The sequence below is a fragment of the Schistocerca americana genome, chromosome 10 (genome assembly GCF_021461395.2).
Source record: "Schistocerca americana isolate TAMUIC-IGC-003095 chromosome 10, iqSchAmer2.1, whole genome shotgun sequence".
NCBI lineage: Eukaryota > Metazoa > Arthropoda > Insecta > Orthoptera > Acrididae > Schistocerca > Schistocerca americana.
Genome location: NC_060128.1, coordinates 133,092,375 through 133,120,343, shown reverse-complemented (window position 1 = coordinate 133,120,343; position 27,969 = coordinate 133,092,375). Strand labels below are relative to the sequence as shown.

At 46.3% G+C, this 27,969-nt stretch overlaps 1 protein-coding gene across 1 annotated transcript in view; it reads left to right on the top strand.

The window, feature by feature from the left end:
- Positions 1–4,878: 4,878 nt before the first annotated feature.
- Positions 4,879–27,969, top strand: part of LOC124552295 (zinc finger protein AEBP2-like) — a 77,115-nt gene continuing 54,024 nt past the window's right edge. Inside the window, exons 1-2 of the mRNA XM_047126571.1 lie at positions 4,879–5,046; positions 24,767–24,900. Of these exons, the coding sequence (XP_046982527.1) occupies positions 4,879–5,046; positions 24,767–24,900 (302 nt within the window). The remainder of the gene's footprint in view (positions 5,047–24,766; positions 24,901–27,969) is intronic.

The window sequence follows — 27,969 nt, the reverse complement described above, 5'->3', positions numbered from 1 at the left end:
GTTTTTGCTTCAAATTTCTTCAATATATTCATCCCCTATTTCACCCCATTAAGGTTTGAAATTGCAAAAATTACTGACTGAGAAAACAAAAACCGATTTTCCTAATTCTAGCTTCAAAATTGGCTTAATAGCGACATGTTTTCAAAAGGCAATTATCCCCTATTTCACCGCCTAGGAGTGGAATTTCGAAAAATCCTTTCTTAAACGATGCCTACTGTATAAGATCCACACCCTCTCCCAATTTCTATCCATACGGGTTTGGGATGGGCTATGATGAGTCAGTGAATCAATCTGGCCCTTCTTCACCGCCTTAGGGGTTGAATTTCCAAAAACAGTGAAACGCGTATTTTTTATTTCTAATAAAGAAGGCGAATACAAATTTTCATAGATTTAGTTTAAAAAATGCTTCGGTGATTAAATATTTCAATAAAAACTTTCATCCCCAATTTCACGCCCATAGAGGTTGAACTTACTAATACAGTGAAATACGCATTATTTTTTTCATTTTTTTTACTTCCAACCAAGAAGCCAAATCCAAATTTTCATAGATTTAACTTTAAAATACTTTCATAATGAAACACTTCAAGAACATTTCACGGCTATTTCAGTCCCTTAGGGGATGAATTCCCAGAAACGCTGAAACACTTACTTTTGTATTTCTAACTGGAAAGTCAAATACCAGTTTTCATAGATGTAGCTTCGAAATCGCTTTAGTAGTCCTTTAATAATGATTTATTTTCGAAATAAATTCCATTCACTATTTCACCCTTATAGGGATTAAATTTATATGAATACTGAAACACGTATTTCTTTACTTCTGATCTAGAAACCAAGTACCAGTGTTCGTACGTGCACCTTCAAAATTGCCTTCATAGTGATGTATTTTCAAAAATCCTTTCATACCCTATTTCACTCGGTTAGGGGTGGAATTTTGAAGCATCCCTTCTTAAAGGGTCAACGCCCTCTCCAAATTTCAAGTTTCTGTCCTCAGTGGTTTGGGCTGGGCGATGATGAGCCAGTGAGTGAGTGAGTCAGTCAGTCAGTCGTGGCATTGCCTTTGTACGCACAGTACATACAGATTGTGACAAACGATAGCAGTCGTTACTACAGACTGCCTGTAATGCAAACATAGACGAAAATCTTAATACAGACACTCCCCTGTGACTTTTAACAACAGAGTATTTATTATCGCGGATATCTGCGGATACGCCAAGTCGGTGTTACTGCGTCTGACTGAGGCAGCAGTGCCAGCCTTGACCGCCTCGCAGCCGGCAGTTAACCGAAAACAAACAAAGAGGACCGGCGCGAGTAGCAGAGTTCGACTTCAGACGCGCCGATAGCCAGCGGACGTCGTCTTATTCTCGCCTCGCGCTCCATTGATGAGCCTTAATTGATGGGCCGGCTCTCTCTCTCTCTCTCTCTCTCTCTCTCTCTCTCTCTCTCTCTCTCTCTCTGTTCCTTTCCGTTTTACAACACAGTTCTTTTCTCCTGTTTTGGTTTTTTTTTCCTCGTTATTGTTCATTTACTTGTTTTATTCCCCGTGTCCATGCAGACGCAACCAAGAGAAGGCGAGCGACCACGTCCACTGATGGGTGGGAGGAAGGCGGGGGGGGGGGGGGGGGGGGGGGGGAGGTGTTGGGTCAGTGGCACGACTCTACAGAGGAAGTGCCCACGTAGTGGAAACGTCGCAGCCTCTGTCTGACGTGAGATCATTCCAGGCCGCGTCGATGTCGTCATCTAATCGTCGCTTTGACCTCTCTCACGACCTCAGCTCCTGTCCTGAAAATGAAATATTTCCCAAGTAACGGACACTTGCTAATCTGAACAAGGAGCACCAGAATTTCGATATTTAAACGAGCCTGTATACAGCATGGGTAAAGTAAAATTCGCCTGGAAAATATTTCTTCCGCCTTTAGACAGGCAACCCAACTTACATGGCTAAAGATGACGTAAGTCGTGTTGCCTATCTTAAAGGGCATTGTATATTTTCCTGGAGAGTTTCATTTTGCCCACATTGTGCGAGAGTAGTCACGCTACGGGCATATGCTGCCCGTACAGCCACACAAGACAACAAATGCAGCGCCACCTAGACACCAATGTACACCTCACACTCATTTTTACTCACGAGCGTAAATGAAACCAAATATTTTTCTTTTCTTTCAACCACACGTACATCTACATACATACTCCGCAAGCCACTGTCGCGAAAGAAAGTATATGGAACCTTCTACCGCTAAATCCAATAATTAACAAGCTGGCCCCCATGAAGATACAGGATAAAGGCCAGAAAAAGGAGGAGATTATTTCTACATGTGAGATTCCATTTTAGATATAAGGCCTCTCATAACATGTGTTTCGTAATGAATATAATGAAAATATATACACAGAACGCCTGGTTAGATGTAAGAGAGGGTGTCATGGCCCTGATCTAAACAAGGCAGCTAAACTTATATAAATAAAAATATAAATGTCTGTCTATTCAAAATCGTAAATCACAAAAAGTTCTTCACGTATTGCTTTGAAAATTTCACACAACGCTGCATTCGAATACACATGTAGCCGGCCGCGGTGGCCGAGCGGTTATAGGCGGGTCAGTCCAGAACCGCGCGACTGCTACGGTCGGAGGTTCGAATCCTGCCTTGGGCATGGATGTGTGTGATGTCCTTAGGTTAGTTAGGTTTAAGTAGTTCTAAGTTCTAGGGTAATGATGACCTCAGATGTTAAGTCCCACAGCGCTCAGAGCCATTTGAACCAATACATATGTGTTTTATATACCTGCTAGAGCGTCACTCATCATAAATATAAATGTAGCAAATATAGAGGAACTCTCTATAAAAAAAAAATGTTCGTTTGCTGAAAATCTTAAATGTCTGAAAGCTCGTCGCGTATTGCTTCTAAATTCTGACAGAACGTTGTATTCGAAAACGCGGATGTTACGTGCCTATATCTATTTTTAAAATACATGCAACACATAAATAAATGTGATACATTGGTAAATATGTAAGATATAAAGTGGAAACTTTATTATCGAAAATATCCTGAAGTTCTGTATTTTAATATATAAAATATATAAATATACAGTGTGTCCCAAAAATACCGAGAAGCCTTACGGATAGGGTCCTCACACGAAAAAAAGTGGAAAGGTCTAGTAAACAAAAATGTTCAAATGTGTGTGAAATCTTATGGGACTTAACTGCTAAGGTCATCAGTCCCTAAGCTTACACAATACATAACCTAAATTATCCTAAGGACAAACACACACACCCACGCCCGAGGGAGGACTCGAACCACCTCCGTGACCAGCCGCACAGTCCATGACTGCAGCGCCTTAGACCGCTCGGAGTCTACTAAACATGAAGTCTAAAATCCATACCTTAAGGGCTATGAGCAGTTGTTCAACTTTGATTCTATGAAACAGATCTCTTCTGTTCCAAAGACTTTGCTTTCCACATTTTGGGAGGAGGTAGTTTGGACCAAACCAAGAAAAAAATGTCCGGTATATAAGGGCTCTGAATAGCATACTTTAAGAACCATGAGCTAGTGTGAAACACATGTCTTATATTGAACAAGCGCTCATAGGTCTTAAGGTATCCATTTTAGGGTATTTGCTTACCAGACTTTTTTTCTTCTGTCCAGGTTTCGAGAGGGTGCGTTACTGGATGAGGTATCGAATATATTGCTTCCCCCTACTTATACCTCCCGAGGGGATCCCGAATGTAAAATTAGAGAGATTCGAGCGCTCACGGAGGCTTTCCGGCAGTCTTTCTTCCAGCGAACCATACATAACTAAAACAGGAAAGGGAGGTAATGACACTGGCACGTAAAGTGCCCTCCGCCACACACCGATGGGTAGCTTGCAGAATATAAATGTAGATGGAGGTGTAGATGTCAGGAAACTGTCCCTACGGCTTGTCGGTGTTTTTTGGGACACCCTGTATATATGAAACATATAATAGTGAAACGCTGTTGACGAACAGGGAACTTGTATTTATGGATTTTTGACTTACGATTGGGGTAGTATTACGGAGCCGGCCGCTGTGGCCGAGCGGTTCTAGGCGCTTGAGTCCTGAACCACGCTGCTGCTACGGTCGCAGGTCCGAATCCTGCCTCGGGCATGGATGTGTGCGATGTCCTTAGGTTAGTTAGGTTTAAGTAGTTCTAAGTCTACGGGACTGATGACTTCAGATGTTAAGTCCCATAGTGCTTACAGCCAACTATTACGGAACCTGAAATGGTTCAAATGGATCTGAGCACTATGGGACTTAACATCTGAGGTCATCAGTCCCATAGAACTCAGACCTACTTAAACCTAGCTAACCTAAGGACATCACACACATCCATAGCCGAGCCAGGATTCGAACCTGCGATCGCAGCAGCAGCGTGGTTTCGGACTTAAGCGCCTAGAACCCCTCGGCCACAGCGGCCGGCAGAGATTAGGACGTACAGCCAATTCCCATACGTGTTAGAAACGCGTGCTTTCCCTATTCTTTCTTTTCCGTTTGACCAGACTGAGCCATAGCAAGCCGGCCGAAGTGGCCGTGCGGTTAAAGGCGCTGCAGTCTGGAACCGCAAGACCGCTACGGTCGCAGGTTCGAATCCTGCCTCGGGCATGGATGTGTGTGATGTCCTTAGGTTAGTTAGTTTTAACTAGTTCTCAGTTCTAGGGGACTAATGACCTCAGCAGTTGAGTCCCATAGTGCTCAGAGCCATTTCAACCATTTTTTTGAGCCATAGGAACGTGTCGCCGGGAGGATCTAGTAAAAAATAAGTATCTCTTATTTTCTTTGCACGGATCAGTCCTTCTCCATGAGTACAGGATCGCATATACATTGAGGTCGGGTCTGATTCGGCGGTTCGTTACGTAGTGCGCTCTGCAGTATGAGCAGTCGAGGGGGTGGCAGACACCGCGGCCGGGTGGTGGGGGCAGGGGAAGCGGAGGCAGCAATTTTTACACCCTCCTCTACGGCCACCGCGCTGCCCACCGGAAGAGGGGGCCCCGTGTTTTCCGGCGGCGGCGGGGGCGGGGGCGGCGGTGGAGGCGGCGAGGTCCTGAGATACTGCCACAAACCACGCGACCCGCTCTGAGGAGAGCCGCCCCAAGATACACATTATTAAATGAAAACGCCTATCAGGCACTGCGGATCGTCGGCCCGGACCAGTCCACTAACAAATGGTTGAAATGGCTCTGAGCACTATGGGACTTAGCATCTGAGGTCATCAGTCCCCTAGAACTTAGAACTACTTAAACCTAACCAACCTAAGGACATCACACACATTCATGCCCGAGGCAGGACTCGAACTTGCGACCGTAGCAGCAGCGCGGTTGCGGACTGAAGCGCCTAGAGCCGCTCGGTCCCGGCCGGCAGCCCAATAACACTCCCGTACAAAAGTCGCAGCTTCTGACTGCTGGAAGCACTAGAATGTAAATTCGTAATGTCCAGCAAGCCCTGTCCAAATGCCTACTAAAAAAGCCTTTCCACACCTCTAGATCTACATCTACATACATACTCCGCAGTCCTCCGTACGGTGCGTGGTGGAGGGTACCTCGTACCACAACTAGCATCTTCTCTCCCCGTTCCACTTCCAAACAGAACGAGTGAAAAATGACTGCCTATATGCCTCTGTACGAGCCCTAATCTCTCTTATCTTATCTTTGTGGTCTTTCCGCGAAATGTAAGTTGGCGGCAGTTAAATTGCACTGCAGTCAGCCTCAAATGCTGGTTCTCTAAATTTCCTCAGTAGCGATTCACGAAAAGAACGCCTCCTCTAGAGCCTCCCACTCGAGTTCCTGAAGCTTTTCCGTAACACTCGCGTGATGATCAAACCTACCAGCAACAAATCTAGCAGCCCGCCTATGAATTGCTTCTATGTCCTCCCTCAATCCGACCTGGTAGGGATCCCAAACGCTCCAGCAGTACTCAAGAATAGGCTGTATTAGTGTTTTATAAGCGGTGTCCTTTACAGATGAACCACATCTTACCAAAATTCTACCAATGCACCGAAGAGGACTATCTGCCTTCCCCACAACTGCCATTCTATCCTTGTCCCACTTCCTATCGCTCTGCAATGTTACGCCCAAATATTTAATCGACGTGACTGTGTCAAGCGCTACACTACTAATGTTGTATTCAAACGTTACGGGATTCTTTTTGCTATTCATCCGCATTAATCTACATTTACCTATATTTAGAGTTAGCTGCCATACTTTACACCAATCACCAATCCTGTCCAAGTCATATTGTATCCTCCTACAGTCACTCAACGATGACACCTGCGCTCAGAAAGCGAATGCTGTGTTACCACAGAAAAGCGTAAAGATACAAAGGATATCTCGAGGGAGTTCATGGACTACTCGACGGATGTCATACGAGTAGCAAATCCATCAGGGACGTTTCAACCATTGTAAAGCTGCCCAAATCGACAACTGATGATGTGAGCGTGGAGTGGAAACACGAACGAACAGCCACAGGTAATCCGAGAGCAAGCAGGCTTCACGTACTGACGGACTGGGACCGCCGCGCGTTGCGAAGGGCGGTTGTAAAAAAATCACATGAAATCAGCAGATGGAATTTCTCTTGAGTTCCAAAACGGTGTTAGCAGTCCAGCTAGCACAATTACTGTCCGTCGATGTTAACGAGAATGGAGTTCACTGGTCGAGCAGCTCCTCATAATCCACACATTGCTAGAGTCAGTACCAAGTGACGCTTGAGGTGCTACAAAGAGTTGGGCAGCACGGATAATTGGAAACTAGTGATCTGGAGCGATCAATCAATACCTTAGTCAGTCCTACGGAAGGGTCTGGGTTTCCGAATGCGTGGAATACGTGGTATTATGTCGCGATAGCAAGCGCTACGCCTAAAACTGTGTGAGAGTACCTAAGGGACCAAACCGCTGTCCAACTGGCTCTGAGCACTATGGGACTTAACATCTGAGGTCATCAGTCGCCTAGAACTTAGAACTAATTAAACCTAACTAAACTAAGAACATCAAGCACATCCATGCCCGAGGCAGGATTCGAATCTGCGACCGTAGTGTTCGCTCGGCTCCAGACTGTAGCGCCTAGAACCGCCAACTGCTGTCAGCGCTCCCTAAACTTACACACAACTTAAACTAACTTATGCTAAGAACAACACACTCGCCCATGCCCGAGAGTGGACTCGAACCTTCGGTGGGAGGAGCCGCGCAATCCGTGACATGGCGCCTCAAACTGCGCGGCAACTCTGCGCTACGCCTCAACCCTTCTGGTTGCAGTAGGGTAAAATGTGCGTACAAAAGCCAGGGCAGCCGACAATGTTTTAGGAGCTAGGCCTATAACTGTGGAGCACTGAGTGCTACCCATTCGCGAGATCTGGAACGTAAGTAAATGCACTACTGGCCATTAAAATTGCTACATCACGAAGATGACGTGCTACAGATGCCAAATTTAACCAACAGGAAGAAGATGCTGTGATATGTAAATGATTAGCTTTTCAGAGCATTCACACAAGGTTGGCGCCGGTGGCGACACCTACAACGTGCTGACATGAGGAAAGTTTCCAACCGATTCTCATACACAAACATCAGTTTACCGGCGTTGCCTGGTGAAACGTTGTTGAGATGCCTCGTGTAAGGAGGAGAAATGCGTACCATCACGTTTCCGACGTTGATAAAGGTCGGATTGTAGCCTATCACGATTGCGGTTTATCGTATCGCGACATTGGTGCTCGCGTTGGTCGACATCCAATGACTGTTAGCAGAATATGGAATCGGTGGGTTCAGGAGGGTAATACGGAACGCCGTGCTGGATCCCAACGGCCTCGTATCACTAGCAGTCGAGATGACTGACTTCTTATCCGCATGGCTGTAACGGATCGTGCAGCCACGTCTCCATCCCTGAGTCAACAGATGGGGACGTTTACAAGGCAACAACCATCTGCACGAACAGTTCGACGACGTTTGCATCAGCACGGACTATCAGCTCAGAGACCATGGCAGCGGTTACCCTTGCCGCTGCATCATAGACAGGAGCGCCTGCGATGGTGTACTCATCGACGAACCTGAGTGCACGAATGGCAAAACGCCATTTTTTCGGATGAATCCAGGTTCTGTTTACAGCATCATGATGGTCGCATCCGTGTTTGGCTACATCGCGGTGAACGCACATTGGAAGCGTGTATTTGTCATCGCCATACTGGCGTATCACCCGGCGTGATGGTATGGGGTACCATTGGTTACACGTCTCGGTCACCTCTTGTTCGCATTGAAGGCACTTTTAACAGTGGACGTTACATTTCATATGTGTTACGACCCGTGGCTCTACCCTTCATTCGATCCCTGCGAAACCCTACATTTCAGCAGGATAATGCACGACCGCATGTTGCAGGTCCTGTACGGGCCTTTCTGGATACAGAAAATGTTCGACTGCTGCCCTGGCGGGCACATTTTCCAGATCTCTTAGCAACTGAAAACGTCTGGTTGATGGTGGCCGAGCAACTGGCTCGTCACAATACGCCAGTCACTACTCTTGATGAACTGTGGTATCGTGTTGAAGCTGCATGGGCAGCTGCACCTGTAAACGCCATCCAAGCTGTGTTTGACTCAATGCCCAGGCGTATCAAGGCCGATATTACGGCCAGAGGTGGTTGTTCTGGGTACTGATTTCTCAGGACCTATGCACCCAAATTGCATGAAATGTAATCACATGTCAGTTCTAGTATAATATATTTATCCACTGAATACCCGTTTATCATCTTCATTTCTTCTTTGTGTAGCAATTTTAATTTCCAGTAATTTATTTTCCAGAATAAATCGATTCCACATTAACGCATTAGCAAATCCACTAAATTTCGCTGTCATACGATAATTAGACCCTACAGTAACCTCTGTGGGCAACTTCACCCGGTAGCAATCGTGCACTATCGATGTGTCTAAAGCAAACAGGAAGAAGTGAAGAGTGGGGTTGCGGTACAACTGGGGAGATGTGATCGGTATTGCACGCCGTGTGGCCCAGGACGCCACAATACGCGAGTGTGGAACAGCGCAGCAGAGCGGCGGGATTTCTCATGTTTAATGCAGACGGCACGCGCTGGCCGGGATAGCGGCAGCGACGGCGCGGGAAAAATACGAAAGGAAATTAGCCGGGAAATTGTGACGGCGCGGACGTCACCCGGCCCGCTGTGCCTCTAATTTATGCTCCGGAAGACACCAAGAGTCGAGAGCGGCGCGAGCCTCCACTGCAGCAGCAGACGCCGAGCCGGAGAGGCGTTGCAGCTGGAAGCGCTAAGACTACTGGCCATTAAAGTTGCTACACCAACAATAAATTCAGATGATAAACGGGTATCATTGGACAAATGTAGTATACTAAAACTGACATGTGATTACATTTTCGCGGAATTTGGGTGCATAAGTCCTGAGAAATCAGTACCCAGAACAACCACCTCTGGACGTAATAACGGCCTTGATACGCCTGGCCATTCAGTCAAACAGAGCTCGGATGGCGTGTACAGGTACAGCTGCCCATGCAGCTTCAACACGATACCACAGTTCATCAAGAGTAGTGACTGGCGTATTGTGACGAGCCAGTTGCTTGGCCACCATTGACCAGACGTTTTCAATTGGTGAGAGATCTGGAAAATGTGCTGGCCAGGGCAGTAGTCGAACATTTTCTGTATCCAGAAATGGCCGTACAGGACCTGCAACATGTGGTCGTGCGTTACCCTGCTGAAATGTAGGGTTTCCGAGGGATCGAATGAAGGGTAGAGCCAGGGGTCGTAACGCATATGAAATGTAACGTCCACTGTTCAAAGTGCCGTCAATGCGAACTAGAGGTGACCTAGAAGTGTAACCAATGGCACCGCATACCATCACGCCGGGTGATACGCCAGTATGGCGATGACGAATGCACGGTTCCAATGTGCGTTGAGCGCGATGTAGCCAAACACGGATGCGACCATCATGATGCTGTAAACAGAACCTGAAGTCATCCGAAAAAATGGCGTTTTGCCATTCGTGCACCCAGGTTCGTCGTTGAGTACACCATCGCAGGCGCTCCTGTCTATGATGCAGCGGCAAGGGTAACCGCAGCCATGGTCTCCGAGGTGATAGTATATCCTGCTGCAAACGTCGTCGAACTGTTCGTGCAGATGGTTGCTGTCTTGCAAACGTGGCTGCACGATCTGTTACAGCCACGTGGATAAAATGCCTGTCATCTCGACTGCTAGCGATACTAGGCCGTTGGGATCCAGCACGGCGTTCCGTATTACCCTCCTGAACCCACCGATTACATATTCTGCTAACAGTCACTGGATCTCGACCAACGCGATCAGCAATGTCGCGATACGATAAACCGCAATCGCGATAGGCTACAATCCGACCTTTATCAAAGTCGGAAACGTGATGGTACGCATTTCTCCTTCTTACACGACGCATCTCATCAACGTTTCACCAGGCAACACCGGTAAACTGCTATTTGTGTATGAGAAACCGGTTGGAAACTTTCCTCATGCCAGCACATTGTAGGTGTCGCCACCGGCGCCAACCTTGTGTGAATGCTCTGAAAAGCTAATCATTTGCATATCACAGCATCTTCTTCCTGTCGGTTAAATTTCGCATCTGTAGCATGTCATCTTCGTGGTGTAGCTATTTTAATGGCCAGTAGTGTATTAAGACATCAAGGGATGTTCTCCAAGGTACTAGAGGGAGCTGTAGAGGCACATAAACTTTAGAGGAAGAAAGAGATTGGAATACATCCAGCAAATAATTGAGGATGCAGGTTGCAAGTGCTACTCTGAGATGAAGAGGCAGAGACAGCTGATGAATTCATGGTGGGCTGCATCAAACCACTCAGAATAGTGATGACTCAAAAAATAGGCCTATGCATCGAGCATCAAAACAACCTACGTCCGTGCGCGAACGTCGTTATCTTTTAACTCAATGACCCACATTGTTGCGACTGCACCTCCTCGTAAAGTCCACGAATTCCTCTTTCTATTTCAGTATTTTTTATTTTTATTTTTTTATCTAGCGTGTAGCTGCAGAGGGCGCGTTCCCCGCTGCCAGCCACTGCGGCGCGGCATTACCCCGGAATGCCGACGCGCCGCTTCCCGCCGCCCTTTGATTTTCGCTCCCCGCGGGGGCGCCACACCCCCTCGAGTGGGCGGCGGAGGGTGCTTTGGCGCCCGCCTTTTACCGGCCTGCCTGCCTTCCTTCCCTCGCTCGCTCGCTCCTTGCCTGCCCGTTTTTGTGCCCGCCGCACCAAAACACATAAATTAGGCGACCGCGCCCGGGGTCAATATTTCTGGCGATAATTCAGGGCCAAGGTCGGCCGCAGCTGCCGGCGATTCGTTATTTGCCGTCTCCTTCCGCGATTCCTTCTCCTTCTCCCACTCGTCATTATCCTCCACACACACACACACACACACACACACACACACACACACACACACACACACGTCACTCTGGTTCTGTCTGGAGATAAAGACCTTTTTCCTTCGCGGCTCAACGAAACACGGAGAGAAGCGAACAGAAAATGCCGCGTTCGGACCGAGGTATCGACTTGTAATTGAATAGAGGCAACTTACCTCCCCGCTTCTGGAACAACATGCGAAGGCATCACCAACACGAACCTAGGTTCGGACGTACAACATTTTTTCTCCTCCGCCATCTTGCTTGCTATTGAACTGGCTGCATCTACAACGCTGCATTAACTAAAATTGTACGATAATTTTGAGTGTTGGCAGAAGAGCCAACACCGTGTTATGAATGGAGGCCGGAATGAACGCGTTTTAGCTCACGCAGGCTGGCGTGGCGAGGGAAGAACTATACTGACGTGAGGTCTGGAACATGACAAGGAATTAGAGTTCAGAAAGCGGACGTAATTAGTTTGATACTTAACTTTAATCCATTAATGATGAACGTCGCTCTTGTCGGTACATGATTCACAATATTGTCTGTTCAGAATTCATTCTAATTACTGAATATGTCGCCTTGCTAGGTAGTAGCAAATGACGTAGCTGAAGGCTATGCTAAAATATCGTCTCTGCAAATGAGATCGTATGTAGTCAGTGAACCATCGCTAGCAAAGTCGGCTGTACAACAGGGGCGAGTGCTAGGGAGTCTCTCTAGACTAGACCTGCCGTGTGGCGGCGCTCGGTCTGCAATCACTGATAGTGGCGACACGCGGGTCCGACGTATACTAACGGACCGCGGCCGATTTAAAGGCTACCACAAATTTCACATACGTTGAGCCTATTATTCTCATGTTTTCCCATCTCTTCCCTGTGTATGTTATATATTTCATTAACTAGAAAATCTTGTCAATTGACTGTTACGGTGTTTCATCGTTCCTTTCTTGGAACGGCTTGCCGCTTTGTACGAGGGGCCCTCTCGTGGTAAGTTCCTGTGACCACTTATCGCCTAGGCGACATTCTGGCGGTCACGCCCACAGAGAGCGCTGACTGCTTGCTGCTATGTTCTGTTTTCATTTATTCGACTTCTTTCCATATTTATTTTATCGTTTTTATATTATTCTGTTATCTCCGCAAGCTTGTTTTTATGTATATTATATTTTTATCTAAAAGTCGCAAAAAGAGAGTACCAGAATTATAGTCACTTAACTCAAAAAGGGCTCTGAGCACTATGGGTCTTAACTTCTGAGGTCATTAGTCCCCTAGAACTTAGAACTACTTAAACCTAACTAACCTAAGGATATCACACACATCCATGCCCGAGGCTGGATTCGAATCTGGGGCCGTAGCGGTACCGCGGTTCCAGACTGTAGCGCCTAGAACCGCTCGGCCACCCCGGCCGGCGTCACTTAACTATCTCCTGTCTAACAATTTAACTTTGGTCCTGTTTTTAATTTATTGCATTTTAGTACTGTGACGACTTATACACCTGATAAGCCCATTACAGATTTTCACCGACTGTAATCTTATTTTTATTCCATATCGTACAATAACTCGATTGAAGAATATGTATACGCCTACATTAGCGACATCTGGCAAGCTTGCGACACAAACACTTTGTGGCTTCTGTACAGCAGTTTGTTATGAAGAGTAGCGCTGTTAACAAGATGACACTACTAGATACTAGATTTTAGACATGCTCGATGATGCTAAGTTGATTTTGTGTTTATCTGTTAACGATGACCCTATGGCTATTATTTTAAGATATCTGATTAAAAAAGGTATGCCTTATCGTAGGTAGAGCGCATAATTTTCACATGCATGTCAGAAATACTTCTCAATACTTCCTATTTCGTTGTTTTAAGCTGTAGACAAGCCACTAGTTGTATTTTTGTTTTTCTGCAGATCTGAAGATGGTCATTGTTGACCGAATCTTGTAACGTGAAGACCTAACAATTTTACGATCATTGAGGAAATTAAAGAAATTTATTTTCACAATAATGTAGGCAGCGCAAATATGAGATCATCGCATTCTTAATTAATAACCATTAGCCTCACACCACCACCCTACCAACGAGCCCTTAATGAATTGGACTCCCACGTATAACCTGTTCAGATCCACTACCAGAAAAATATGTTTATCCACCTAACATTTCTTTGTGTTTACACATTTGACCAACAAGGTTACGAAAATTTTATTGTATTGGCTACATTTTCCAAAAACAGATGTGTCGTGTACGACACACTGGCGTTCAAGGCGAGCAAATTATAAAAATGTAGTTGTTTAATATCCTGATTTTATATTTTGGAAATTTGTAATCGAAAAAAATGCTTCAAATGGCTCTAAGTAATATGGGACTTAACATCTGAGGTTATCAGTCCCCTAGACGTAGAACTACTAAACCTAACTAACCTAAGGAAATCACACACATCCATGCCCGAGGCAGGATTCGAACCTGCGACCGAAGCAGCCGCGCGCGGTTCCTGACTGTGGCACCTAGAACCACTCGGCCACAGTGGACGGCTCGAGAAAAACATAGAAATCATTTAATTACTTCGTGGTACTTGCAAAAATAGTTATATTTTCATGCAAAGGATATTCTGTGCATTCTAGGATAGGCAAGATATGACATCTTAATAGCTACTGCAAATAATACCTTGATTTCTTTAGTTGTTGAGTTCAGTCACTTGCCAATACGTATGAATGACATCTGGTTTGTACATGTGGAGATCAGAAATCTTTTCCATGGCCTACTGCTTCTTCAGAAGATGGAGTAGGTGACAGCGGCTCACACATCCGCATGGTGCCAGGCAAGATTACTTCGTCGCTGTGGCAGTAGTAGTTTTGGATTCGTCATGTTTGCGTTGTCGTCAGGCGACAGAACTACAGATCCTGTGTCAGCTGGTGGAACGAAAATCGAATCTTCCTCGTCGTCGCTTGACATTTCATTAAGTTCTGCTAGATTTACTTCAAAGCCGAATGGCTTCTCCAGCTAATGAAAACCCGCGTCCACTCATACTGATTTAGGTTCTCCGTGATTGCCCTAAATTGTTTGAGGCAAATGCTGGGATGGTTCCTTTGAAAGGGCACGGCCAATTTCCTTCCCATCCTTCCCTAATCCGAGCTTGTGTTCCGTCTCTAATGACCTCGTTGTCGACGGGATGTTAAACACTGATCTCCTCTTCTCCACCTAATGACATTACATCATCTTGTGACGTAAAGGAAAAAAATTCACCTACTTCATCTTCAGTTAAGTTATTACACATCTATTATTACTCTTATTATTATTTCTATTATTTATTGTTGTTGTTTTACCTATTTCAAATGTTATCACTAAAATAGTAAACTGCGCCAAAAACTAATAACAAATTACTGCTGAATGTTTACAAAAGAAAAAAAAACGTTTCTCTGAGATACAGTTCCACTGTGTCGTATACGACGTAAAATTCGTGCAGCAAAGTACTGGAAAGTGCTACCTTAGTGCTACAAGGGGCTAATATTCCATTAACACTCTGTTGACAATAAAACAGCTTACGTTCAAGATAGCTACGAACTGAACAAATGAATAGGAACGCAAACTTCACAGAATCTCGACATCGTCGTCAGGAACACTCTATAATTCGTTGCCACAGTTGAGACACCTGTTGGCTTCCATGCTGCGTAAGTTGGCTGAAAAATTCGAAAATTGTCACATCTTAAAATATAAACGCCTTCAGCTAAAATCTTCAACCTCTGTAATCCTGTCGTCCTCAGCTACTTGTAATATTACGGTATTTCTTTTTCTTAACCATCCACTTACAAAACACAATTTTCGTGCCACACTCGTTTCACCTTTATTGTTTGAATGGAATCTTCAGTGGCACGTTTCGTAGGTTTTGTTCCTAGTGCTGCGAAATGTAAAAAAACAACATTTTAAATGGCACTTCTACGAACAAGAACAGCGCCAAAAATGGAACAAAATCACAACATACAGAATAACACTTACGAAATCCACCACTGAAGGTTCCTTTCAAAGAATAAAGGCGAAACGCGTGTGGCACGAAAATCGTGTTTCGCTCAGTTGTAATTATACGGTTGGAAAGTTGAAAAACATCAACCTACCGTAATCCTTCGATAAAATGTTTCTTAGGGGTGGGGGCGAACGAGGGAACTGTTATAACCCGCATGACCTCATCCTCTACCCCCCCCCCCCCCCCCCCCAACGCCGTGAACAGATGCGCGACGCGCTTGAGAAATGGCGCCGGCGGAGCGGTGAAGGAAGCGGGCGCGCTGTAGCAGGTGGATTAATAGACCTGACAGAGCCATGTAGAAGGCATTAAGGCCGGCCAGCGAGAGGCGAGCGAGACGGCCAGACAAAGAGCCGCGGGGAAGAGCAAAATAAAATAAAGTAATGAGGAGGCGAGGGGAAAGAAGGGGATTGGGGGGGAGGGTTTCCAAATGAGAGGCTGCCAGAGGTAACTGACGTATGGGGGCCGCGGAGCGCCGGCTTCGTGAAGTGGATGCGGGCGGACCTCGGACCGAGCCGAGAGGAGAGGAGAAACTCTCCTCATCCAGGTTCGCGCCGTCTGCCGACTGTGAAACATCCCCTTATAAAAATTTTATAAATGGCAGTGTTGTAAACCTCTTACGTTATTTGATTTTCAAACAGATAGGCAAAACTGAACATACTCAGACATTTCTCTCTTTACTTATTCTGATCAACACTAAAGTGCACAGACTATTTTTAGCGCAACGAAATCTGACTTTCAATAATCCCTACAAAAGAATGGCCCTGACTAACAAACAATAACCTATACCTTTCATGAATCACTTATCACAAAAATCTTCGTTACTCGAACTACTGCAACACAGCGAGCGCCAATACTACCAGCTAAATAAAAGATTCTAACTACTGAAGGCACAAACTACTGATAGGCATAGTTAGCAAATGGAAGATTTTGATAGAGAACAAACAATGTATTTACCTTAATAGTGTTCAAAAGTCATAATATATATATATCAGTTCATGACATCCAGTATTACAAATTTACTCTTTCTGATGGACACACGTCCAGATCACCCGCTCTCCAAACTCCGCTGTTCACATCCAACTGCCCAACACTACAATAGCGAATATTCCAACAATGCCAACCAGCCACAGACTGCAAACAGCACAGCCAGTGATTTTCATACAGAGCGCTACGTGGCGTTAACAACATAAAAGCCTAACCAGTCTACTTACAACTGGACGGCGGTTTCATAGGCGTCTCATGGGGAGAGGTCGGGTAACTGCTGCAGCATTTAATGAGAATATAGTTGCAATTCTGATTTAGTACGTAATCGAAAGAAAATTTAAATACTTTCAACATTTCGCGGCCCTGTCAGCAACTGTATAAACATTAATTTTAATAACCAACACCTTCAGTTGCACCATTTCCCTAGAATTTACCTAGGTTTCAGTCGGAATAACCCAACCTTCTTCAGAATAACGGTAAAAATGGCTCTGAGCGCTATGGGACTTAACATCTGAGGTCATCAGTCCTCTAGAACTTAGAACTACTTAAACCTAACTAACCTAAGGACATCACACACATCCATGCCCAAGGCAGGATTCTAACCTGCGACCGTAGCGGTCGTGCAGTTCCAGACTGAAGCGCCTAGAACAGCTCGGCCACCAGAATAACAGTAACTACCGTTTGTCCGTAGTGGACACCTTCAAGCTAAAACTACAAATCCATAAATCATCGTCAGACTGTAAAAACTTATCTGGAACTGCCTCGGCCCCACTTCGCGACCACGATGCGCAGCCACGAGTGCTTTACTGGAACTGACCGTAGCGTCATGAGGTCCGCCAAGGGGGACACAATACCTTGCGCCTGCGCATAAACTGTATGATAGTCACTTGTTGGGACAAGACGCGAACTTAACTCCTGACCTTGAATTTACTAGTAAAGTGAAATAAAAAGTATAGCTGAGGAAAAGGACGTTGTTGTTGTTGTGGTCTTCAGTCCAGAGACTGGTTTGATGCCGCTCTCCATGCTACTCTATCCTGTGCAATTTTCTTCATCTCCCAGTACCTACTGCAACCTACATCCATCTGATTCTGTTTAGTGTATTCATCTCTTGGTCCCTCTCTACGATTTTTACCCTCCACGCTGCCCTCCAATACTAAATTGGTGAACCTTTGATGTCTCAGAATATGCCCTACCAACCGATCCCTTCTTCTAGTCAAGTTGTGCTACAAACTCCTCTTCTCTCCAATTCTATTCGATACCTCCTCATTAGTTATGCGATCTACCCATGTAATCTTCAGCATTCTTCTGTAACACCACATTTCGAAAGCTTCTATTCTCTTCTTGTCTAAACTATTTATCGTCCACGTTTCACTTCCATACAAGGCTACACTCCATACAAATACTTTCAGAAACGACTTCCTGACATTTAAATCTATACTATGTTTATATTGTCCTTCCAACCCCTAAGTTCTTTTTAGGTGATTAACTTCGTGCTTAAGCACAAAATGTTTCTTGACAGGTCATACCTTGTAAGCACATGTTGTCTTCCTCATATCATGACCAAGGAATACTTCATGAATGTTATGACAGTCGATCTAAGTACGTTCTGCACAGGAAACATATACGCCCTTTTCCTCAGCTATACCTTTTATTTCACTTTACTAGTAAATTCAAGGTCAGGAGTTAAGTTTGCGTCTTGTCCCAACAAGTAACTATCACACAGTTTATGCGCAGGCGCATAAATTACGGGACGATTACAGATTTTTTGCACGCGTTCTATTTAGCGACGAAGCGTCATTCACCAACAGTGATAATGTAAACCGGCATAATATGCACTGTTGGACAACGTAATATCCACAATGGCTGCGACAAGTGGAACATCAGCAACCTTGGCGGGTTAATGTATGGTGCGGCGTTATGGGAGGAAGGATAATTGGCCCCCATGGCAATCTATATGTTGCAATGTATGCTGATTTCCTACGTAACGTTTTACCGATGTTACTACAAGATGTTTGACTGCATGACAGAATGGCGATGTACTTCCAACATGATGGATGTCTGGCACATAGCTCGCGTGCGGTTGAAGCGGTATTGAATAGCATATTTCATGACAGGTGGATTGGTCGTCGAAGCACCATAGCATGGCCCACACGTTCACCGGATCCGACGTGCCCGGATTTCTTTCTGTGGGGAAAGTTGAAGGATATTTGCTATCGTGATCCACCGACAACGCCTGACAACATGCGTCAGCGCATTGTCAATGCATGTGCGAACATTACGGAAGGCGAACTACTCGCTGTTGAGAGAAATGTCGTTACACGTACCGGTATTGCCAAATGGACTGAGGTTGACCGACATCATTTTGAGCATTTATTGCACCCGGGTTCCCGGGTTCGATTCCCGGCTGGGTCAGGGATTTTCTCTGCCTCGTGATGACTGGGTGTTGTGTGATGTCCTTAGGTTAGTTAGGTTTAAGTAGTTGTAAGTTCTAGGGGACTGATGACCATAAATGTTAAGTCCCGTAGTGCTCAGAGCCCTTTGAACCATTTATTGCATTAATGTGGTATTTACAGGTAATCACACGCTGTAAGAGCATGCGTTCCCAGATATTATATGTTCACAAAGGTACATGTATCACATTGGAACAACCGAAATAAAATGTTCAAACGTACCTACGTTCTGTATTTTAATTTAAAAAACTACCTGTTACCAACTGTTCGTCTAAAATTGTGAGCCATATGTTTGTGACTATTACAGCGCCATCTATCAGAAAGCGAAAAAAGTGGTCCAACTAAAACATTCATATTTACGTACTTCACGAATATGTAATAAAAATATGTAATGAAAAATATCCGTTTGACCTATGGCAGCGTCGTCTAGCGGGCCAACCATAGCGCCATCTGGTTTCCCCCTTCAAGCTAGACGAGTTTCGTTCTTTGTAGTTTTTTCGTTTGACACTTACTTCTTGATATATTTGGCGCGGTGACAAGGTACGCCCAAACTTTCAGGAAACATTCCACACACACAAAGAAAGAAAATATGTTATGTGGACATGTGTCCGGAAACGCTTACTTTCCATGCTAGAGCTCATTTTATTACTTCTCTTCAAATAACATTGACCATGGAATGGAAACACACAGCAACATATCGTACCAGCGTGACTTCAAACACTCTGTTACAGGAAATGTTCAAAAAGTCCTCCGTTAGCGAGGATACATGCATCCACCCTCCGTCGCATGGAATCCCTGATGCGCTGATGCAGCCCTGGAGAAAGGTGTATTGTATCACAGCCGTCCACAATACGAGCACGAAGAGTCTCTACATTTGGTACCGTGGTTGCGTAGACAAGAGCTTTCAAATGCCCCCATAAATGAAAGTCAAGTCGGTCACCGAATCTGTTGTTGAGAAGCGTACGAACACTTCGACTGAAATGTACAGGAGCTCCATCGTGCATGAACCACATGTTGTGTCGTACTTGTAAAGGCACATGTTCTAGCAGCACAGCTAGAGTATCCCGTACGAAATCGTGATAACGTGCTCCATTGAGCGTACGTGGAAGAGCATGGGGCCCAATCAAGACATCATCAACAATGCCTGCCCAAACGTTCACAGAAAATCTGTGTTGATGACGTGATTGCACAATTGCGTGCGGATTCTCGTCAGCCCACACATGTTGATTGTGAAAATTTACAATTTGATCACGTTGGAATAAAGCCTCATCCGTAAAGAGAACATTTGAACTGAAATGAGGAATTACACATTTTTGGATGAACCATTCGCAGAGGTGAACCCGTGGTGGCCAATCAGCTGCTGATAGTGCCTGCACACGCTGTACATGGTACGGAAACAACTGGTTCTCCCGGAGCACTCACCATACAGTGACGTGGTCAACGTTACCTTGTACAGCAGCAACTTCTCTGACGCTGACATTAGGGTTATCGTCAACTGCACGAAGAATTGCCTCGTCCATTTCAGGTGTCCTCGTCGTTCTAGGTCTTCCCCAGTCGCGAGCCATAGGCTGGAATGTTCCGTGCTCCCTAAGACGCCAATCAATTGCTTCGAACGTCTTCCTGTGGGGACGCCTTCGTTCTGGAAATCTGTCTCGATACAAACGTACCGCGCCACGGCTATTGCCCCGTGCTAATCCATACATCAAATGGGCATCTGCCAACTCCACATTTGTAAACATTGCATTGACTGCAAAACCACGTTCGTGATTAACACTAACCTGTTGATGCTACGTACTAATGTGCTTGATGTAGATGATACTGTAGAGCAATGAGTCGCATGTCAACACAAGCACCGAAGTCAACATTACTTTCCTTCAATTGGGCTAACTGGCGGTGAATCGAGGAAGTACAGTACATACTGACGAAACTAAAATGAACTCTAACATAAAAATTAAGCGTTTCCGGACACATGTCCACATAACATCTTTTCTTTGTTTGTGTGTGAGGAATGTTTCCTGTAAGCCTGGCCGTACCTTTTTGTAACACCCTATATACATATTAGTGTGTGTCTAAGTGAAAACGCTTATTGGTATAAATACAAGCACATAGAGAAGTGTCTAGTTGCTGTATTTTTATTTTTCTGTCTCAGTACGGTTGACATTTGGTTTAAAGGTAACAACAATGCATGAGGCGGTCACCCAGTGGTGCACCTGGCTATCCAGAAACTTAGGCCGGGCTTCCTCCCAGAGCCATTAGCATAGGTCGACAGCCTGAGGGCCTCCACTGGCGCGCCTCCCAGAGGATGCCCGGGACTGGGGCAGGCTGCCTCTTCCACCACCTGGTGGCCGGCGAAGGCCGAGCGCCGCGCCGCGTGATCAGAATGCTGGAGGGAACAGGTTCCAGCAGCACACCGGCGCGGCGTCTACCGGGGACCGTTACCACAACACACTCCCAGCTCCACACCACAGTCTACAGTAGCGCTGTCTTAGCTGTGGAGCAGCACCGATGAGTCAGAATTGGAATCACTGAACGTCCAGATCAAAACTATCTGGACACCTGTTAGCGGACATTAGTATGGGAAGTGTCCACCTTTTGCCCGTCTGACGGCTTGAGTTCGCGTGTGAACAACTACATTAAGGTGTCTGAAAGTCTATGGAGGAATGGCAGCGCATTCTTCCTCAAGAGCCGTAGGCAGAGAAGGTGAGGTTGTACTCCAGAGTGAAGTCGACTTTCCGACTCAATACAGAACTGTTTCATTGGCTTCAGATCGGGACTCTCAACAGGATAGTCCATTTCAGGAATGTTGTTGTCCACAAATAACTGCCTCACAGATGCAACTTCATGACGTGGTGCACTGTCATTGTGATGCAATCATCGTCTATGAGCTCCCGTTCGCCGGGTGTAAGTCTTTCGATTTGACGCCACTTCGGCGACTTGCGCGTCGATTGGGATGTAATGATAATGATTAGGATAACACAACACCCAGTCCCTCAGCAGAGAAAATCTCCGACCCAGCCGTGAATTGAACCCGGGCCCTTAGGACTGACATTCCGTCGCGCTGACCACTTTTTTTTTTTTTTGCATTTTGTTCGTTGTTGATCGTTCTGTTTGGTCGTTGCGGACGTCACATGACATCCTTTCACTCAGTTTTTTTATTACAGAGGCCAACCAGCACTCTGACCGAACACGCTTTTTTTTTAACACGCTGAGCTACCGTGCCGGTTCGATTTCCACTTTCGTAACCAGAATAAGGCAACCACACTCTCACCACACGAACACCCTCATACAACGTACAGGCATGTGAAATTCTGCAGCTCAACAAGCGGAATGAAGTACAGGACAGGTCAAATAAAAGTGACCCGGAGAACAGAGTTCCAGGGTGCGAAGAAATACAGCGGAGGAAAGTAAATACTAACCTGACTATAGCAGATGTTGTAAGAGACTACCATTCATCTTTTCGCGCTTTTGGGCCCTGGTCAGCAAGTTGCTACTTAAACCTAACTAACTTAAGGACATCACACACATCCATGCCCGAGGCAGGATTCGAACCTGCAACCGTGGCGGTCGCGCGGTCCCAGACTGAAGCGCGTAGAACCGCTCGGCGACACTTATTTGCCACACCCTGCAGTTTACTCCGCCGGTTGAGTTCCCAATTTCACATTTCTGAACAATTAAGGCAAGCTGCCGTTCTTTGACCACTCTGAGATCTTGTGAGTGAATAACTGCTGAGCTTTATACAGCTAATACTTTATTATAGGCAACTCCAACACCAGGAAAAGTTTTTTATTGTTAGCATGGTGCCGGATCATAAATATCGTCTACAACATAAGAGCAAGGGTCCGAACACACTTTCCTGAAGTACTCCTGAAATTATTTGTACATCTGTCGCTGACTACCCATACAAGGTAACGTATGTGCTTGCGTAGACGCACTTCCGATGACCTGTTATTCTCTTCCTCTACGAGGTCCACACCAGACTGATGCTGGTCTTTGCAGTCGTCGGTATTGATTCGCCTCTTCCAGGGCCAACAGTTAGTAGATACTGTTACTGAAAATCTGGGTTAATGATGGCTAGTTCCGAACCTTTCCATTCGTTATTGATCACAGAACAGGTCTTAGTCTTACGTGTCGTTTCTTAACGTAGACACGGGCATCCTGTACGTTGAGAGGGCACAGGTTTTTGGAATTCCAACATGATATAACTGAATAAAGTTCGGCACCTCTTACCAACGCAATATTGGAATACCACAAAAACCAGGAGTAAGAAATGGCTTTTTTTAATTGGCGTATACACTCTCCTTGCGTCCCGATCAAACCACATGAATATTAATGGAGCTGTCGTATTTTCTGCCAGTTTGCCCTCATTTCGTGTTGGCTGTTAAGAGCAGACGCGAACCTAAAGACACGTATATACTTTACTGCAGGAATAGACAACGTCTTATACATGCCTTATATACACTCCTGGAAATTGAAATAAGAACACCGTGAATTCATTGACCCAGGAAGGGGAAACTTTATTGACACATTCCTGGGGTCAGATACATCACATGATCACACTGACAGAACCACAGGCACATAGACACAGGCAACAGAGCATGCACAATGTCGGCACTAGTACAGTGTATATCCACCTTTCGCAGCAATGCAGGCTGCTATTCTCCCATGGAGACGATCGTAGAGATGCTGGATGTAGTCCTGTGGAACGGCTTGCCATGCCATTTCCACCTGGCGCCTCAGTTGGACCAGCGTTCGTGCTGGACGTGCAGACCGCGTGAGACGACGCTTCATCCAGTCCCAAACATGCTCAATGGGGGACAGATCCGGAGATCTTGCTGGCCAGGGTAGTTGACTTACACCTTCTAGAGCACGTTTGGTGGCACGGGATACATGCGGACGTGCATTGTCCTGTTGGAACAGCAAGTTCCCTTGCCGGTCTAGAAATGGTAGAACGGTGGGTTCGATGTCGGTTTGGATGCACCGTGCACTATTCAGTGTCCCCTCGACGATCACCAGTGGTGTACGGCCAGTGTAGCAGATCGCTCCCCACACCATGATGCCGGGTGTTGGCCCTGTGTGCCTCGGTCGTATGCAGTCCTGATTGTGGCGCTCACCTGCACGGCGCCAAACACGCATACGACCATCATTGGCACCAAGGCAGAAGCGACTCTCATCGCTGAAGACGACACGTCTCCATTCGTCCCTCCATTCACGCCTGTCGCGACACCACTGGAGGCGGGCTGCACGATGTTGGGGCGTGAGCGGAAGACGGCCTAACGGTGTGCGGGACCGTAGCCCAGCTTCATGGAGACGGTTGCGAATGGTCCTCGCCGATACCCCAGGAGCAACAGTGTCCCTAATTTGCTAGGAAGTGGCGGTGCGGTCCCCTACGGCACTGCGTAGGATCCTACGGTCTTGGTGTGCATCCGTGCGTCGCTGCGGTCCGGTCCCAGGTCGACGGGCACGTGCACCTTCCGCCGACCACTGGAGACAACATCGATGTACTGTGGAGACCTCACGCCCCACGTGTTGAGCAATTCGGCGGTACGTCCACCCGGCCTCCCGCATGCCCACTATACGCCCTCGCTCAAAGTCCGTCAACTGCACATACGGTTCACGTCCACGCTGTCGCGGCATGCTACCAGTGTTAAAGACTGCGATGGAGCTCCGTATGTCACGGCAAACTGGCTGACACTGACGGCGGCGGTGCACAAATGCTGCGCAGCTAGCGCCATTCGACGGCCAACACCGCGGTTCCTGGTGTGTCCGCTGTGTCGTGCGTGTGATCATTGCTTGTACAGCCCTCTCGCAGTGTCCGGAGCAAGTATGGTGGGTCTGACACACCGGTGTCAATGTGTTCTTTTTTCCATTTCCAGGAGTGTAGATTATCTGCAATTTCCCTATATGACTTGCGGTGAATGCTGGGCTGTTTCCTTACAGGCGGACACGACCGGCTTCCCACGGGTGAACAGTGAGCAGCCTGCGATACTGCCGGCGTTTTGGTGCTGCGAGACAGCAGAAGGGGTGGTGGGGGATGAGACAAAAGTGCCGGCTGCCTGCTGTATGTCACACGGGTACGCGTGCGGGGGGGGGCTTCTGGCCGGGTTGTCTGCTGCGGGTGCCGGGTCAGGAGCTGGAAGCTTCCTCCCTAATGCGCCGTCACCAGAGCACCCCGCTAACGACGTCGCAGGGGGAACGGAGCCGTCTGTGCCGCACGGCCCATTTCTGGGGACCTGTCGTCCGCACCACGCTAACAAGGCGCCCAGCAACAGCCGGCAGAATCGAGCGAATCTAGATGAAATCTTCTCAGGTTATCAGTCGAGTCACGTTGCCGCGACGTTTCGACCAGTTTCCTACTTGCCATCCTCAGGTAAAACAAACTTTTCTACATCTGCATGCACACACGTATACTCCATAAGTCACTGTACAGTGCGTGTCCGATGTGACTTCATACCAGCACTCTACCTTTCCATCTATACTACGCAAGCCACCTTAAGGTGTGTGGTGGAGGGCGCTATGTATACCTCTTCCACTACTCCGCCTCATTCCAGTCGCGAATGGTCCACAAAGTTCGGCGACCTTTTGTCCTGTTCAATCAGGGTAGCGAGAGAAGGAAAAATTACTAACTGCCCTCTGAGAAATGAACAAAACAAAGGTATACTGTTACCATGCAAGTAAAATAATACATGATGGACAGAGTAATGGGGATGCAAGAAACGGAGGATCGCAGGAAAATAGGGCATCTCTCGCTAAGAGCAGTCTGCCCGAGGCAGGATTCGAAACTGTGACCGTTGCGGTCGCGAGGTTCCAGACTGAAGCGCCTATAACCGCTCGGCCAAAGCGGTCGGCGTAACCTTGGTTTACCACAAATAATCTCGAGTATGTACTCCGCAGTTTTTCTCTGTTCATCTCATACATTCATAAAACATGTTTGAGGAAAGGCTGTACAGTATTCACCATGCCCTTTTGGAGACAAATATAGCTCATTTACATGCATTCGCCGTCTGTTTAGTTGCAAAAGCCACAATACAACAGTGGTATCTAAGTACAGAGGCGTCATGGCATCCATCCCTTCCGAGAAAGCTAAAATCTAACCTCCCTTAACGAATAGATTCTAATCTAACTTCCTGGATTCTGCCAAAAGCTGAGGAAGGGATCGGCATATGTTATCGGGCAACTCCTGGTGACGGCGTCTAGCGATTCTCGTCAGAGCCTCTGAAAGTAGTTTCTGAAACCAGTGGGACCATGACGGCGAGTATTCATCAGAGACAAAGATATCATTAGGAGGAAATGTGACAGAACTGGCCTCGATCGTGGTTTTTCTTACAAGGGAACCTCCCCATCGCACCCCCATCAGATTTAGTTATAATTTGGCACAGTGGATAGGCCTTGAAAAACTGAACACAGATCAGTCGAGAAAACAGGAAGAAGTTGTGTGGAACTGTGAAAAAATAAGCAAAATATACAAACTGAGTAGTCTATGCGCAAGATAGGCAACATCAAGGATGATGTGGGCAAAGGAGAGCCGTGGTCCCGTGGTTAGCGTGAGCAGCTGCGGAATGAGAGGTCCTTGGTTCAAGTCTTCCTCCAGTAAAAAGTTTAAATTTTTATTTTCAGACAATTATCAGAGTTTAGGCACTCACAGACAATCAATTTCGCTCTCCATAATTCCAGGATATGTTCAGATTTGCTTGGACATATGCAGGATTTGACGGTATACACACGGAACAATTTGAAAACGTTAAAAACATATGTTTTGACAGGCAACAGAGAAAACTGTGCGACTGTGAAACTGTTGCATTCGTTTGTTGCAGTTTATGTCACACACTCTTATGTTTTCATCACTTTTTTGGGAGTGATTATCACATCCACAAGAAAACCTAAATCGGGCAAGGTAGAAGAATCTTTTTACCCATTCGCCAAGTGTACAAGTTAGGTGGGTCGACAACATATTCCTGTCATGTGACGCACATTCTGTCACCAGTGTCGTATAGAATATATCAGACGTGTTTTCCTGTGGAGGAATCGGTTGACCTATGCCCTTGCGATCAAATGTTTTCGGTTTGCATTGGAGAGGCACGTCCTTTCATCAACTAATCGCACGGTTTTACGGCGCGGTCGCAAAACACAGACACTAAACTTATTACAGTGAACAGAGACGTCAATGAACGAACGGACAGATCATAACTTTGCAAAAATATAGTAAGTAAACTTTTCGCTCGAGGGTAGACTTGAACCAAGGGCCTCTAGCTTCGCAGCTGCTCACGCTAACCACAGGACCACGGCGCTGCTGTGCCCATTTCAACCTTGATATTGCCTATGTTCCCCATGAACTACTCAGTTTGTATATTTTGCATATTTTTTCACAGTTCCACACAATTTCTTCCTGTTTTCTCGACTGATCTGTGTTCAGTTTTTCAAGGCCTATCCACTGTGCCAAATTATAACTAAATCTGAGGGGGGGTGCGATGGGGAGGTTCCCTTGTTAGTCATCGGTCTTCTGACTGGTATGTTTGATGTGGCCCGCCACGAATTCCTCTCCTGTGTCAACCTCTTCATCTCAGAGTAGCACTTGCAACCTACGTCCTCAATTATCTGCTGGATGTATTATAATCTGTCTTCCTCGACATTTTTTACCCTCTATAGCTCCCTCTAGTACCATGAAAATTATTCCCTCATGTCTTACCAGATACCCTACCATCCTGTTCCTTCTTCTTGTCAGTTTTTTCCCCACATATTCTTTTCGTCACCGATTCTCCGGAGAATTTCCTCATTCCTTACCTTATTAGCCCGCCCATTTTTCAACACTGTTGTGTAGCACAACATCTCAAATGCTTTGATTCTCTTCTGTTCCAATTTTCCCACTATCATACAATACTACGCTCCAAACGTACATTATCGGAAATTTCCACCGAGCGAGGTGGCGCAGTGGTTAGCACACTGGACTCGCATTCGGGAGGACGACGGTTCAATCCCGTCTCCGGCCATCCTGATTTAGGTTTTCCGTGATTTCCCTAAATCGTTTCAGGCAAATGCCGGGATGGTTCCTTTGAAAGGGTACGGCCGATTTCCTTCCCAATCCTTCCCTAACCCGAGCTTGCGCTCCGTCTCTAATGACCTCGTTGTCGACGGGACGTTAAACA